Genomic DNA, 15,207 nt, shown 5'->3' on the forward strand with positions numbered 1-15,207 from the left:
AAATAATAAAATATTAAGAACATATATGTAATTTTACTATTAAAATAAGAAAATAAAAAAAATATATATATATACACTTAAAATAAAAAAATAAAAAATATTATATATATACTCAAGCTCGCGAGCTAACGAGCTTAATATTTTGAACTCGAGTTCGAGCTCGATTTCGACTGGAGCCGGTTCGAGCTCGACTCGAGCTTGATTCGAGCGGCTCGCGGGCGACTTGATTCGTTTGCAACCCTACAGGAAAAGGGATCAATAATAAATGAATCTAATTGTTTACCACAAAATTTTTTTTGAATACAATGTTTGTTACAATTGATCCAATGTTAGGGGAAAAGGAATTGTTACGATTAATCCTACACTAGAGGAAGGAGAAAAGAAGAAGCGAATGAACCTATCTAATTTATTGAGCAGTTCGAAAAGAATTAAATAACCTTTGACCGTGCATCAAAAAGTTTTGGAGAGGAAATGTAGTCAGAGGGATTAATCCCCTAACCGATGCCCAGGAAGAAACTAAGTGGGCAACGGAGGATTGGTTACTGTTTACCATAATTGATTTACAATTATTTGCCATTAACTTTTGTTTCATACATGATCAGCATTATTAAATTGTATTACAAATAAACACACTGCAAAATTCAAATTATTTTAATATTTTAATAATTAGTTTTGCATGAAAATAGAAAAAAGATTTGTATACAGCCTAAGACGTTTTTTGAGACCATCCTTTATTAAAAAATAATCAAATGGATTGATGTTTCCCCATGGGTGTGAAAATTTGTCACAACTTTTGAAATGCAATTATGCACAAAGAACACTCAAACATTAGAGCTGAAATATACACCACTGAGACAGTACCCTTGCTTCAAGGATAAGTACGTCAATTTACACTGAAGGAGGGTAAGATGGGGAAAAGGCAAATACATGCCCTCACGACCATCTTACTTAGGGCTGTCAATTAGGTTATTGTTTCACAAACTCAGTTCAACTCAACCATCTTGCTTAGGAATGGGAAAGCACAAGTAGGTGTCATTACAATCGTCTTACTTAGAGCTATCAATCGAATCGGGTCAATTTTTAACAAATTTAGGTTCAACTCATCTAGTTAGTTTTGGACTATGAATTTTGAACTAATGTATATGAGAATTATACTTGACTCACAATATATTCCAACTTTGAGTATAATTCGAAGGGTTTGTTTGGACAGCTGATTATTTTTCCAAATATATTTGCTTACATCATCATTACAATTTTTAATACATTTTTTTATCTTTTCAGTTACCTTTTTATCTCATAGATATCACATCACAAAAAGTGTTACAGTAAAAAAAATCTCAAATAGCTTAAACTCATTTATTACCCATTATTTTTCTTAATATAATTATTATAACTATTAAGTAGTAAAGTTAATTTGCAATCTACAATATTAAAACTACACATAAATTAGTAAAAAGTTCATTAAAAGTACATAAACCAAAAGTTTTCCAACAACAATTGTGTCTAATTTTTTTTTAAAATACATGGAAAAAACCTATAAATAGTAATAGTCATTAGTCAATAGACTACTAATAGATTTTTCTCTTTAAATATATTTATTTAATAAATCAATGTCTCTTCAAAACCAAGACTAATTGCTAATGGTTCAATTACACATTACATGTTTAAAAATAATACATTTATAGTTATATATATGCACACAAACACACACACGTATATAAAATAATTGGCCGGGCTTCAGTATGACCGAGCTTATTAAATCCAAACTCTGCCTAGCTCAGAAATATGTGATAAGCTCGACCCCTTTTTGGTTTTAATGGGTCGAGGTCGGATTAGCCCGACCCTATTAACAGCCTCAGTCTTGCGTTATATAGCGGTGAGATAAACTAGGGTTTCTTTCATTCTCTTAGCGCTTTACCCATTTTTTTCTAAACCCTACACACCTCAGCTGCCTCCCTCGCCGCACCACCATGGTCCGCCTCTCTCTGACTCCATCTCTTCATCTTGTGTGTGATTTTGTGTTTGTATGTGTGATTAATGTGTGTTTTCTGTTTGTATCGTTAGGCGTCAGAGAAGAAATTGAACAACCCCATGAGGGAGATCAAGGTTCAGAAGCTGGTTCTCAACATCTCCGTGGGCGAGAGTGGAGATCGTCTCACCAGAGCTGCTAAGGTACCGAGTCGCAACTCTCAATCTCTCTGTACCTCGCTTGTCACCTGCTTAATGTGATTTTGTTCACTTTTTGTTTTGGGTGCGAATTTCTTGTTATGTACTGAAATGGAGTAGAAAGTTTAAGCCTTTTCTTTTTCTAATCAATATAGGTGTTGGAGCAACTCAGTGGCCAATCCCCTGTTTTCTCCAAGGGTGAGTTGCCTGCTCAACTCGTATTATCTTATCTTTTTTTTTTTGTACATTTTTCTCAACTCTAATTCTCGTTCTTTGAAGTGCGATAATGAAACAGTAAAAAGAGGGAAAAAAAGATGTTGGGAATATTAGTATTCATTAGGATTGAAATGGATTTTGTAGATGAATATGATTTGAGTAATGGTCAAGTGGCTCATCTTTTAGCCTAAGGTTTTTATGTCATGGGCTTTGCCGGAGGAGTTTAGCCTCATTCGATTGTTAAAAGTTTGGAGGTCATACATGCCTAAACATACAATTCGTGCTGTTCTTTTGTTGTTGATTAATTGATTCCCCTGATCCCCATGTAATGTACTTGAGAGGCAAAATTGCATAGGTGCTATATTAACACATGCACTGGATATGGTCTTTGTTGATTTTATATAGGAGTTATCATTACTGTTAATCCTTTTTCTTTAGTAACGAATAGAGTCAATCTAGTTAACTGATCTCGAAATTCTGGATCTTCTGAATATTGAGTTACTTTGACATATGTAGCAGGGTTATCCTAGGTTTCACTTTTCCCAATAAATTCAATTCTGAATATGTTATGTGGATAATATATTTGGAGCTTATCATACCTTGAGTGAAGAAGTGTATGTTTTGTTTTCCTAATATGGTTGTTTGCTTGGTTGGCAGCTAGATACACTGTGAGGTCCTTTGGCATCAGGCGTAATGAGAAGATTGCATGCTATGTTACTGTCAGAGGTGACAAGGCAATGCAACTCCTTGAGAGTGGGTTGAAGGTCAAGGAATATGAGCTTCTCAAGAGAAACTTTAGTGAGACTGGCTGCTTTGGCTTCGGTATTCAAGAGCACATTGATCTTGGAATTAAGTAAGCTGATCTGTTCTGACCATTTAGTTTATTCCTATGAGTTTCTGGTGTTCTACGCTTGCTGAAATTATGCTATGGTCCTCATTTAGTGAGTTTGCTGCAGGATATCTTCTTAGGCTAAGTATGTCAATTTTAATTCATTATGAACCTGTGAATTGTATTAGCCAGTCTTTTATGGCTGTCGAATGAATTATAGATCTGCAGCTAATAAAGTTTGAATGTGTTAAACAGCTCATGTGTTCCAATAGCATTGTGGTCTGTTGAAGTGTAGCTTTTCCCTATCAGCTTTCATTCTCTATTCAACTGCAATATAGGCCTTATAGCAAGTATGGAGCAAACTAATTGCCAATGTTGTGATTAGGACCTTGCCTATTCAGTTTTGTTATGTCTCAGTTGATTAGCATACATCCTTGTGTTATGCAGTTTTTTTGCCAATGTTGTGATCTGGCCTATATTGATAAGCGCAAACTAATTGCTACTGCTTTTTACTTGCTGTGCTAGTTCATCTGATGATGTATTTTTTGAGTTCCACAGGTATGACCCTTCAACTGGTATCTATGGTATGGACTTCTATGTTGTTTTGGAACGTCCTGGCTACCGGGTGGCACGTCGCCGTAGGTGCAAGTCACGTGTTGGAATCCATCAAAGAGTTACCAAGGAGGATGCAATGAAGTGGTTCCAGGTCAAATATGAAGGTGTCATCCTTAACAAGGCCCAGAATATTCAAACTGCTTAGACAGGGTGTTGTTACCAGTTTTACTCTTAGGAGATTATGTTTATGCCTTTTGTAGACCATGTCTGTTTACTATTGAGTTTGGAAATTTTGAAGAGGTGTTCGCTATGCTTTAAGACTAAGACATGTTACTTCTGTTTATTTCTGGCAAAACGAATTCCAGCTTTACCATTTTATCAAGTTAAATTGTTCTTGCCAAAGTGTTAGCTTATATGGAATCTACGGTATCTGCATGATTTGGAAAAAAAATGTTCGTTCTAAGTGGCCTTGCAGCATCTTTCTTATGTGGTCTGAAATTTGTTATTAGCCGTTTGTGTATGCTTCTGCTTAAGAAGCATTTTGCTGGTGGAATGTAGCAGGGGCCAAAGGGTTTGGCCATTTAGTGCTGGTTCTGGGTTTTCTGGAGATGCCTGCTTCTTGCGTCGTTGCAATTGGATGATAGTATTGTATCAGATGGTTGTAGCTCTCATGGTAAATGTTTGCCTGGCTTATCGTGATAAATGGGTTGACGCCTGCTTCTTGAATCCTCAAAGTTTGTTGGATGCGTATTACCAAGTGGGCCTAAAGTTGAGATTGTAGTTACACAATAAAACACTGGATTTTGATTACAAGTGAAAACCAGTAGGAAGCTTTGGGGATGTCTCAGCTTTACGTTCACCCGGATGGTCATGCTAGAAGATAGAATAATGCTTGAATGTACGTCGTCCAGTTCGTTTAGCTGTTTGCAACTTCCAAGGCTTAAAAAAGAGGGAAGAGAAGTAAGATCCAGTCACTCAAACCATTACTGTAAATCCTTTCTTAGTTTGGTTACAAGCATTAAATGGTTTCACCGGCACTTTTAGCTCATGAATGGCCAAGACACAGACAGAGGAAGGCATTCCTACGGCACTTGCTTGCGTCCCAGGTGCTTGCCAATCGGCCAAAGTCGTCATAGATGAGAGCTAGAGGTAGGTGGGGTTAAGAAGCAATTGCTTTCGGATTTGTACCCCATCTCATGCTTAGCCCCAAAAAGCTACCATGAACAGGTGAAGGCCCCGAAGCAGATTGGAAGAGATATAAGCTGACCAATTAGATACATGTATCAATATCTACAAAAATTGAAGCCAATTGAGAAACAGACTCTACCCTGGTGTACCAATCCTCAGATATGGGACGACCAATATGAAAGCCGGGAACTTGATATAAAAGAACATCAAGTTATGTCTGAGTCACAAAGGCATGGAAATGACTTATCAAAAAGGGGAAAATGCAGAAGACGTTGCTCTTTCTAAGAGCATTATTAGCTTGGAGGAGCTTACTTGTCTTTGACTACACACAAGACATCTCTGGAATGATTCTCTGAGATTTTCTGGAATGGTTCGTCAAAGATCCATTCCAAAGTTAGCAAGCTGTAATATAACAGCATAAACTGAAATTGAAGACAGATTGGAGAAACTGAGAAAACTCAATTGATATATTAGGGAATGGTAAGCTTCTTGCCAGCACATAATGCTGTGTCCCCTGTCGGCCCATTTGCCTCCTTAATTGCCTCAATTGACATCTTCATCCAATTCCTAAATGAAATATACATATAAGTAAATGCAAATGTATGTAGCTTTAAAAGGAAAAATAAAAAATTGCTACATTACCCCATGTTTCCTAGATAGATCCCAAAGGGTATCTAGTCTAGGAAATTGGGCTATGAGCCCATTGGAGTTGGGCTCAGTTGACGATTGGCTGATTGTTTGATGCCCGGCCCATCTGTCCTACTCATGAAAAGTAGAACTCAATTAGGGGTCATCAAATCAAAAGGGTAAAAGTAAGGAAAGAAAATGACAAAACAAGGAGCTAATTTTTTTGTTCCTTACGATAACAATTTCATGAATCATGCACAAAGCTTACAAAGCTGGAGCACTTGTCAGATGAACTCAGTGCGAGACAATGAGAGGTAAGAGTGGAAGGACATTTTTTGTTACTACAATGTTGCATCCAACAATACAGGAGCTAATTTAGAACACCATTCAAGAAATCTGTTATGTGTGCATAAATGGATGGGTAAATCATCTCTTGAGTCAAGTCTTACCATGATTTGTGACAAAAGTTACTTAGTGTCAAGATATCTTGTACCATCAAACGTGAAATAAGTTGTGATAGAGCCTTAAATTCTGTTTGATGATAACGTAATTCATTACTTAAATTTAAATTGATTGATCTTAACATGTTCAGACACGTTTGATAATAATAAAAATAGAGCATTTGAATTAATTAAATCGCACTGAATTTCTTAAACAAAATTTGCTCCAAAAATAAGTTATTTACTTATCATTTAACGTGGGATATGCTCAAAAGCATCATATTTAGTACTTAACAATTCAATTATTTAACGAATTCATATTTCAAATTTTAAAATTTGAATTTTTGAGATTTCAAAATTATCAAATGCACAAGTCTATAATTGTTAGAAACTATAACATATGCCTAATAAGGATATTAGTTTTGGATTTCAAGCTCGACCTTCTATTTTTCCTTCTCTTTGAATGAATTAGTTCTCCTTGAAATTTAAAAAAAGAAATAGCATCGTTTATTGGCATAGTAAAAGCACATATATTGGCATCCTTTTCTCTATTATATATATCCTAAAAAGGCAAAAGATCACCCAAAAAAAAAAAAAGCACATATATTGGCATCGTTTATTCTATTCTATATCCTCAAAATGCAAAAGATCAACACAAAAAAAATATTGTGTGGCCCATACAGTCCACAGAAGAAAAATGCAAAAGAGTTTAAAAGACGGGTCCAAGAAGCGTGCAAGCAAACTCAAACGCGTGCCGCTGTCACCCAGTCCATACACAGTCGCGAGCGTAGCTAGATTCATTCTCGTTGCAGTCCAGGTTCCTCTGGATTCTTGCAAAACAAATGGTTCTCAGCCTGCCAAGTCAGCAGCCTCCATTTCCATTCCAATTTCTTCCCTCCTCATAAATTTCGAAAATTCCAAATTATCCCACCATAATTATCTATGATCATTTCTTGTTCGGTATATATAAAAAAAATTATCTATGATCTTTCTGTTTTGCCTATAAATTTCTGTCGGCAAAAGTGAACAGTTTTCGAGTCAATTTTATTTGTACAAAATTCTTTGCATGGCTCAGCTACTGTCTCCAGTCTGCACCGATGCGTTGAAATTCCAGAACCTATCACCAAGTTTTAGTTCAAGAAAACAATGGTCCATTTTGGGGAAGAAATATATGAGTAACCTACCCAAAATTGAATACTATATGAGTTGGACTCCAGCTGCTAGAAGAAGAAAAGGGGTTGGAAGGCTCAGGGTTGCCACAGCAGACCCTTCACTGTCTGAAGATTTTGCTGATGATTACTATGCTGTTCTTGGATTGGTAATTTATATTCACATCAGTTTTTCCCCTTTTTGTTGGGGTTCTTTAGTCTTGAAAATTATAACATGTGAAACATTTTGTTATGGTTATGTTTGCGACTGCTAGTAGGGAACAGAGTGAAGGACGGATCCTATAGAAAATAGAGAAGTCAAGAACATTTTGGTTACTAGGTGTAAGAAGAATTTTAGCATCATGAAGAAGTAGACCCATATGCAACATGTAAGATTATTTAAAACTTGGCAAAACCAGACTCTTCTGGATATAGATGGCTGAAACTCTTCGTACAGTAAACTAGTGGTTTAATGCTTCATGGAAGTGTAAAGAGTATTGTATTTTGATGAGCTCTTATGAAGTCTTGATATCTGGTATTCAGTCGTTCAAAACTGTAAGGACTAAGGATCGCAATTGATAATGTTTCATAATGAATTGATAATACTGATAAATTCTTTTCAACTTCGGTTTGGAGGTAAACAATTGAACTTGTAACTTCTTAAAGCATGAAAAGACCAAGAAATTAGTTTCCATGGGAATGGGGGAGTTGTAGGAGTGACAAGTTAAATTCTGTGGATGTAAGACTGACAAGTAAACGATATGTTCTCCTTTAATAAAAATTCTCAATTTGACTCTATTAATTATATAAGCCTCGTATAAATAAGGCTGGACGACTGATTTCTTATATAGCAACTGCTCCCACTGATAAAGTTCATTCCTGAGCTAGTAGGTTCTTGCTGGATACACGATTTTGTTGAGGAACTGGAAACCATAGTGATGCATCAGCAGATGATTTTTTATATAATATCCATATGATCTAGTTCCTTTTTTTTTTTTTTCACAGCTTGTAAATACAATGTCAGCACTTCCACAATGTTGAGCTCTTCAATTTCTTAAGTAGACAAACAACCATTGCTCAAGCTCCAGGAAATTGATTTGTCGAGAGTATAAATAATCATGAAATTTATAACGTGACACCTCATTAAAATGCAGGATAGATTTGACTGTTACTTATGGTTTCAATTCTGTCATTGATATTTTTGATGTCATGCAATAATCTCGCTTTGAGAACACTGTAACTTACTTTGCTATGGATCGTATGGTACTTCATTTACTGATTGGTCCATGTCATTAGCTTCCAGACGCCACACCAGATCAAATCAAGAAAGCTTATTATAATTGCATGAAGGCTTGCCATCCAGACTTGAGTGGTGATGCTCCAGAAACAACTAACTTTTGCATGTTCATCAATGAGGTTTATTCGGTAGGTTCCAATTATAGAATGCTGAAGTATTGAGTCAGCTTTTGATTTATGTTTGTAGTGTCTGATGAAAATATTCTTGGAGTCTAGGTTCTCAGTGACCCGCTGCAGCGAATGATTTATGATGAAATTCATGGATATGCTTTGACTGCAATAAATCCTTTCTTGGATGATTCCGCTCCAAAGGATCATGTATTTGTCGACGAGTTCAGTTGCATAGGTGCATTGTTTTCACTCTCGTTTTACCATTTTAACTGTGAAGTGCCATTTTAACTTCAGCCCAGGAGTAGCTCAACAATCAAGCATCCAGTTACATTTCTGCAGTCATGAGATCATCGCCCTTCAAATTTTTGCCCTCCCCTGAGATTATTCCCCTCCAAATTTTTGCCCTCCCCTTGCTACACCATGCAAAAATGAAATTCCTCTTAATTTAGGATTGGCATTCAGAATATTCATCGTTTAAGCTTCTGAGAAAGTATCTTCAGAAATTGAGTTGACCTTGTTGATTAATCTTGTGCTGTTATGAGAAGTTTTACAACACTGTCATCCCATTGACAAGAATTTGGCTTTAAATCAAATTTTCACTAGTGCAGATAGTTGCATACCCATATCCAGCGATAATAGACGTAAACATAAAAATTTGAGACTAGTTTCTGACCTCTCTGAAGTCAGGGAACTATTTGATACTGCTTTGATGTTGTCATAGGAACATTTTCTGGCAATTCAATCAGAGAAACTCCTTTAGGTGTAATTGAAGGGTTAATGTCATATTGGATATTGTGCTAGTCCCCAACATATAGGAAAGGTTATGGGTTGTTAGTTGTTACTTCTACATTCTGTGATTTGCCACTAACAACATCTTCTCTTCCTCTCCCTTAACAGGCTGTAAAAATTGTACAAATGTTTGCAAAGCTGTATTCACCATTGAGGAAGACTTTGGTAGAGCCAGAGCGTATACTCAGTCTGGAAACCCTGATTTAATTCAGCAAGCTATTGATAGTTGGTATGATTTTGCCATAATGATTTTGCTGTGCTATAAATATCACTGGAACACAGGAACATGAGCATATGTAAAGAAATAGAATTAAACATGGTAATTTATATTGGTTGGGTTCCCGGAGGCTTGTGATTTTCCTTTTCTTGGGATTTTCAAAATCCTTTATACCTTGAAACTAGCCTTCTTCAAGTATTTCCTATGAATAACCTGCCTTAAACTAGTTTTACAGTAAAAGCACAGGATCAGAAGACTTCCAAGTCACTTATTTATCCTAATAAGAATGCAATTTTACTTTATGAGTAAAATGCAACTGCAAATACTTGAAAAAGTTAACTTTGACCTAACAATCTTGCATAATGAATAATAAAACTCAACAATCACCAGAACCTGAAACAACTAAGAGTTAAAAGATGGATTAATGAAACTTTGATAGGGAATCAAGAGAAAAGTATGTGATAAGTGTGTTGTGCAGCCATGACAATGGTAAGTTGACTCAGTAATTCCGAAAAGTTGAAGGTATTAAACTTGAGATATCTACTTATGGATAACACGATAACCTCAACTTGATTTAGTCTGATTTGAAATCAGGATATGGTTGAAAGGTTTTCAATTGAATATCATAGAATATCATATAAGAGGTTACCGAATGATATCAACTGGACCTTAGGCTGGCTAGGAATTGGATACTCCCCAAGAATCTATTTCACTTTTAAGTGGTTCACTATTATATTTGGTTTCTGATAAAGCTCAAATTAGAATACAGTCCTTTAAGTGTCTCCTACTTGTCTTGTTTAGGTTTTGGTTGTCAAAATGAATCTGTTTTATGCATCTAATATAACAAATGCTGCTTCATTTCAGCCCTGTTGACTGCATTCACTGGACTTCCGCTCAGCAGCTGTCTTTGCTTGAAGATGAAATGCGAAGGGTAGACAGAGTAAATGTGAGCTATATTCTCCTTGGACTCTTTCTGTATTTCTGTCCTAACTTTAGGACTAGATTTTGCAGTATATGGCTTCAAAATATTCTCTAGCTCATTATTGTGGTTGAATACTTGCTAAACAAGGAGACAGACATGGTTTAAAAACTTCTTTTATTAGCTTTGAATGGAAAAGATCTGTTCATTATTAGCCTGCTCAATTATCAAGCTATTTCAAGCCTTGTGGAGCAGCAGTAATTATTACTATTGGATGCATTCTTGGGAGAAGGCTGGAGGAGAAACCGATAAGATTTTTGATGCATAGATGCATCTCTCAATGGCCTGAGAGGAGTTCTTTAGAATCAAACTTGTTGATACCTATTTCTTTTCATGCTTTTTAAGGAGTTCTAGTTTAGTGATAAATTATGCATCTACATTGTCGTTGTTGAGAAAAATTAGTTCATCTCTCTATCATTCAGAACTAGTATTGTGACAAAAGTGCCTAATTTTGGGCATTTCAATATGAGAGATGCTTTGGTTTAGTCTTCATCTTCAGGTGACCTGACCACCAAAAAGTGTCTTACTTTTTCCCTTTTCTTATTGATCATTAGGTAGCATTCATGCTTTCAGGAATGGGCTCTGCAGGTGTAGATGTTTTCAGAATGGTAAGACATTTTCTAATCTACCATACATTGAGTTATCTCCAAAATGCTCAGACTGCCTGTGAGAATCACTTAGTTGGATTATTTGACAAAGATGAGCGGAGGTAAGGAGAAGTAATAGTGATCCTGTTATAAAGACTAAAATAGAATTCATCAGGAAAAAATTGGGATTCAAGAAATGTGACTGCTGACAGCCTAAAGATTCGGTTGCAGTTTTCTCTATAAAGAAAATTGTCTTGAAGTTCAAAGCTGATAGAAACTAGAGTAAATGGCACATTTAGATGATTGAACCTCAAATCTAAGTCGTGTTTTACATATAGATATAGTTTTCCATTATCACTAGATAAATATTGACATGAAATCTAAGGTTCTCCATGGCACAAATGTACGCATTTGTCAAGTATCCAAAGAACTTTCAGAATTTTATCTGATTTTTGAACATTTTTCTGACTGCTGTTGGTCATTTGCATCTAATTGATTTCACTCAATTGACAGGCAAGTTCTACATGGGAAAAGAGACAAACCAAGATCTTGGTAAATACTTACGTAGAAGTAGGGATAAAATTATCTTTCAAATTTAGTTAATTTCCAATTTTCCGCTTCTATCTTACAATGCAACCTCATTAATTTGTTGTAGGAAGAAGTAAAAAGGAGGATGATGAAACAGAAAGAATCTGATAAATATGAAGCATTTTGGAACAATCTCTGGGGCAAACCAAAGGGCTACAGAAATTCAGGTAAGGAGGATCAAGTTGTTCAAAACACATTGGGTTTACCCATTTTGGCAAGATTTCAATTTGGTAGCCTTCTTTCTTTGAATCAGCTGTAGCCAATTAGGATCATCGAATCAGATTGTCTTCTCTCAGACTGCTCCAATGTTTATCACTAAACGATCCACTTTTGAAGTGGAGCTTGATTTAATTATTTATAAGCTTATCAAAGCAGCAAACTCGTACCTCTTGAACATGTATAAAATTTGGAAAGGTAAATTGGACATGTTCTTTCTGTAGCCTATAGATGTTTCAGTGTCTGCATCCTACATAAACATTGTACAACCTTCCAGGAAAAAAGAAATCACTACCTGAATATTCAGTTGAAGTTTATGCTAAGACTAATAAGATGACTAGAATTTGTATGATGCCACAGAGGAAGAAGTTAAAGAGAGAGCAAGTAGAGCTGCGGCGGCTGCTCGAAGATGGAGGGAATACTCAAGAAGGGGTGTTGATAAACCACCCACCATTAAACTTCCAGAAACAATCTCTAACACTGAAAATTAAGCTGTAATTTTGATAGCTTTCACTTTCACGATTCTATGTAATTATTGATTCTAAATTCCATCTGTTGGACGCATATGCAACTCATAGTAGATACCGTGCATATAGTAAACTTGATATTGGCTCGTTCAACTGTCTTATAGATAATCAATAAAGCATTATTCTTGCACATTTTGTGCGCTACATGTCGTCGCTGTCTGCTCATGATCATCCAACAAAATATGTGGGTTTTCCTTTGAAATTCATGTTTTCTGCAGTGAAAGTACAAAAAATTACCAGAAGAGATCTATTTGCTTCATAAGTTTCATCTGAATGCTTCCAAAACTTGTGGAGGCAACTCCTATTCTCATGTACTACTTTAACAGACTCACATCAACTTGGGTGTGGAGTAATTCTTTCTTTTGTGTTTGTTATGGGAAGATGGTACTTGACTTGTTCATGATTTCAGAGACTCTTTTATTATTGCATGTGTGAAGGGGCACCGTCTCTGAAGGAATGGGTTACTACTGTCCAATGAGTGGGCCTCGACTGGTTAACTGATTCTTTTCAAGTTAGTTTATTTCAACATGGCAACATTGGTTAGAAGCTGCGGAATATACTACAAGAATATTGTCTATAAGGAAGGCAAAAGGATTCAAGCCCTTTGTTTTTCTGGTTTTTCCAGTCCTGCCTCGATATAGTATATTGTCTCCTGTAAAAGCCTTTGAGGCTAGTATGGACTTATCATCAGTTTTTGAAGACCTTCAAGAACGGGATAATATGAGTGTCATATCTTCTATGGGTTATGTGTGCTTAAAAACAAAGCGAATGAATTAGGTCTCACAACAAGGCAGTTCCCAGCTGGAACTGGCTTAATCTCTGGTAATTTAATATCTACCTGTCGTAATCACGAACACCTACCTCGTTGTAAATATAGAGCTTTTTGTATGGCGTTGCTTTTGCATTTTATCTCATTTTTGGTGACGTTTTCTTCTGCTCAGCTTCAAAAACGTCATACTAGTAATGTGGACATCCATCAATGATTACTTCTCTTGTTTTTAAGATGAAACTGATCAAGGACTCATTGTCCAGTGTAGCAGAGTGTAAAAATGTACAGTCAAAAGAAGAAAATTTCTTGCAGGTTTCCTCTGGTGCCTGTTTATTTTGGTTCTTGTTTAGCATTTGGCTAGGCATCCCACTTCGAAAACTTGTCAAATTATAGTAGACTCTTATATTGGTTGCAGCACTAGACAATCATTGTTAAGCTCACTGTTAATTCTGCACAGTGCATGCTGAGATGTGCTATGTAGTGGACAAAGATGTGTAAAGGATTCATTTCAGCACTTTATTATGACGCAAGAACATTGTCTTTTTGCTATTTTCTAAGGCCGTCTTTGAGGAAGTCAGAGTAGGATTGGCATCAAGGGCTTACTTTTTTATCATCTCCTTATTTACAATTACAGTTTCTCCAGGTTGGCGCATGGAAGCTGAAGTGAAACTAGAAACAGGAAAAAAACCAATGGACAAGAGCAAATGTAAGTGGAAAAAGATCCAAAGAAACATGTCTTATCTAACAGTTGATGCAACAGTCTGTGCCCAAGCTTTAAGTTGGTCTTTCATGTTGATTTCATTGTCCACATCAGGAAATCTCCAGCGTACTGGTAGTTTATTTACCTTCCTCTGATTCAGAACACCCCATGCTTCAGAAAGATAAGGCCTTGACACTGCATACTTGTCGTGGACTAGTTCATTGCTGCCTTGCTTTCCCCATCTCTGCAATCCCGGTATGATTGAAGCCAAACTTGAGCTCTTATCTTCCTCTGTGAACACAAATCCCAAGTCCATGAACCCTTTAAGCTCCTCATACTCCAATTCTGATAAGCTTCTGCTAATACCTCTACTCCTCCTCCTCCTGTTACTGAATTTTTTCGTGGTTGTGGTTTCAATCTTTTCTTGCTCTTCAATCCTTTCAGAGAAATCACTCACTTCTACTCCAGAGAGTATCTTTGGCAGTGTTGGTGTGGAAATCGCTGACTTGGGAGATGCAGCATTTGGGCTGAAACCTGTATCATAGCTGACACAGTGATCACTTAGAGAACGAACTTGAAGGTTTACTATGCTCGCAAGCTTTGATTTTTCAAGCTCATGTTCTTCTTGATCATGAATAGGCTTGCTAGTTGAAGATGCTAAGCAATGCTTGCTAGTAAATATTCCATGTTCAAACCAATAAGAATCAAAGAGCTTCAGAATTTCTTCAGCGGCCATAGTGATCTCTTCTGTGGATAAAATGCCAAAAACACTGGGAGACAGAGGAAACTTCTTAGTATTTCTTCCCAAGCTTTGAAGTATATAGCTACAATAGCAGCATATTGCTCAATTATTTGTGGACTATTATTAGAATCTCATGAGTGGTTAATAATAAAGTAAGCCCTCGTTTGTCTCATCTAACATATAATATAATAGCAAAGGTATGCTCCTGACTTCTTCCAATTATTGCAGTGTTAGTTGGGATGTGAAGTCATTGGAATGTGCTAGAATTAATGCTAATTAAACCTAGCTTATCGTTTGACTGTGATTAGTTTGATAAGATTTGTACTGAGATCAAATTTTCAATAAGCTTGAGGCTGAAATGGATTGCCCTTTTTGTCCACTAAGAAATGTAGTTTAGCTCCAATTGTTTCATAAGCATTTCTCCTTATCTACCTTAAACAAGTTCTGCACCAGATCAAATTCCCTCGTGGGGAAGGGATGACTTTTAAATTTGATCCAAACACCACCCCCCCCCCCC

The 15,207-nt window shown here is 36.3% G+C and overlaps 3 protein-coding genes across 3 annotated transcripts; 2 read left to right on the forward strand and 1 right to left on the reverse strand.

Moving 5' to 3' along the window:
• The first annotated feature begins 1,819 nt into the window (after positions 1-1,819).
• LOC113690969 (large ribosomal subunit protein uL5) lies at positions 1,820-4,168 on the forward strand. The gene is made up of 5 exons (XM_027209127.2): positions 1,820-1,973; positions 2,065-2,172; positions 2,322-2,364; positions 3,040-3,235; positions 3,770-4,168. Exons 1-5 carry the CDS (start codon positions 1,971-1,973, stop codon positions 3,969-3,971), a joined length of 552 nt encoding a protein of 183 aa, XP_027064928.1. The 5' UTR covers positions 1,820-1,970; the 3' UTR covers positions 3,972-4,168.
• Positions 4,169-6,827: 2,659 nt separating this feature from the next.
• Positions 6,828-12,625, forward strand: LOC113688846 (uncharacterized). The gene is made up of 9 exons (XM_027206652.2): positions 6,828-7,339; positions 8,466-8,594; positions 8,682-8,811; positions 9,474-9,594; positions 10,447-10,528; positions 11,116-11,169; positions 11,662-11,700; positions 11,804-11,903; positions 12,313-12,625. Exons 1-9 carry the CDS (start codon positions 7,088-7,090, stop codon positions 12,441-12,443), a joined length of 1,038 nt encoding a protein of 345 aa, XP_027062453.1. The 5' UTR covers positions 6,828-7,087; the 3' UTR covers positions 12,444-12,625.
• Positions 12,626-13,985: 1,360 nt separating this feature from the next.
• Positions 13,986-14,684, reverse strand: LOC113689531 (uncharacterized). The gene has a single exon (XM_027207295.1). The coding sequence runs from the start codon at positions 14,682-14,684 to the stop codon at positions 13,986-13,988; it is 699 nt and encodes a 232-aa protein (XP_027063096.1).
• Positions 14,685-15,207: the final 523 nt, after the last annotated feature.

Source organism: Coffea arabica, chromosome 5c (genome assembly GCF_036785885.1).
Source record: "Coffea arabica cultivar ET-39 chromosome 5c, Coffea Arabica ET-39 HiFi, whole genome shotgun sequence".
NCBI classification, from domain to species: Eukaryota; Viridiplantae; Streptophyta; class Magnoliopsida; order Gentianales; family Rubiaceae; genus Coffea; species Coffea arabica.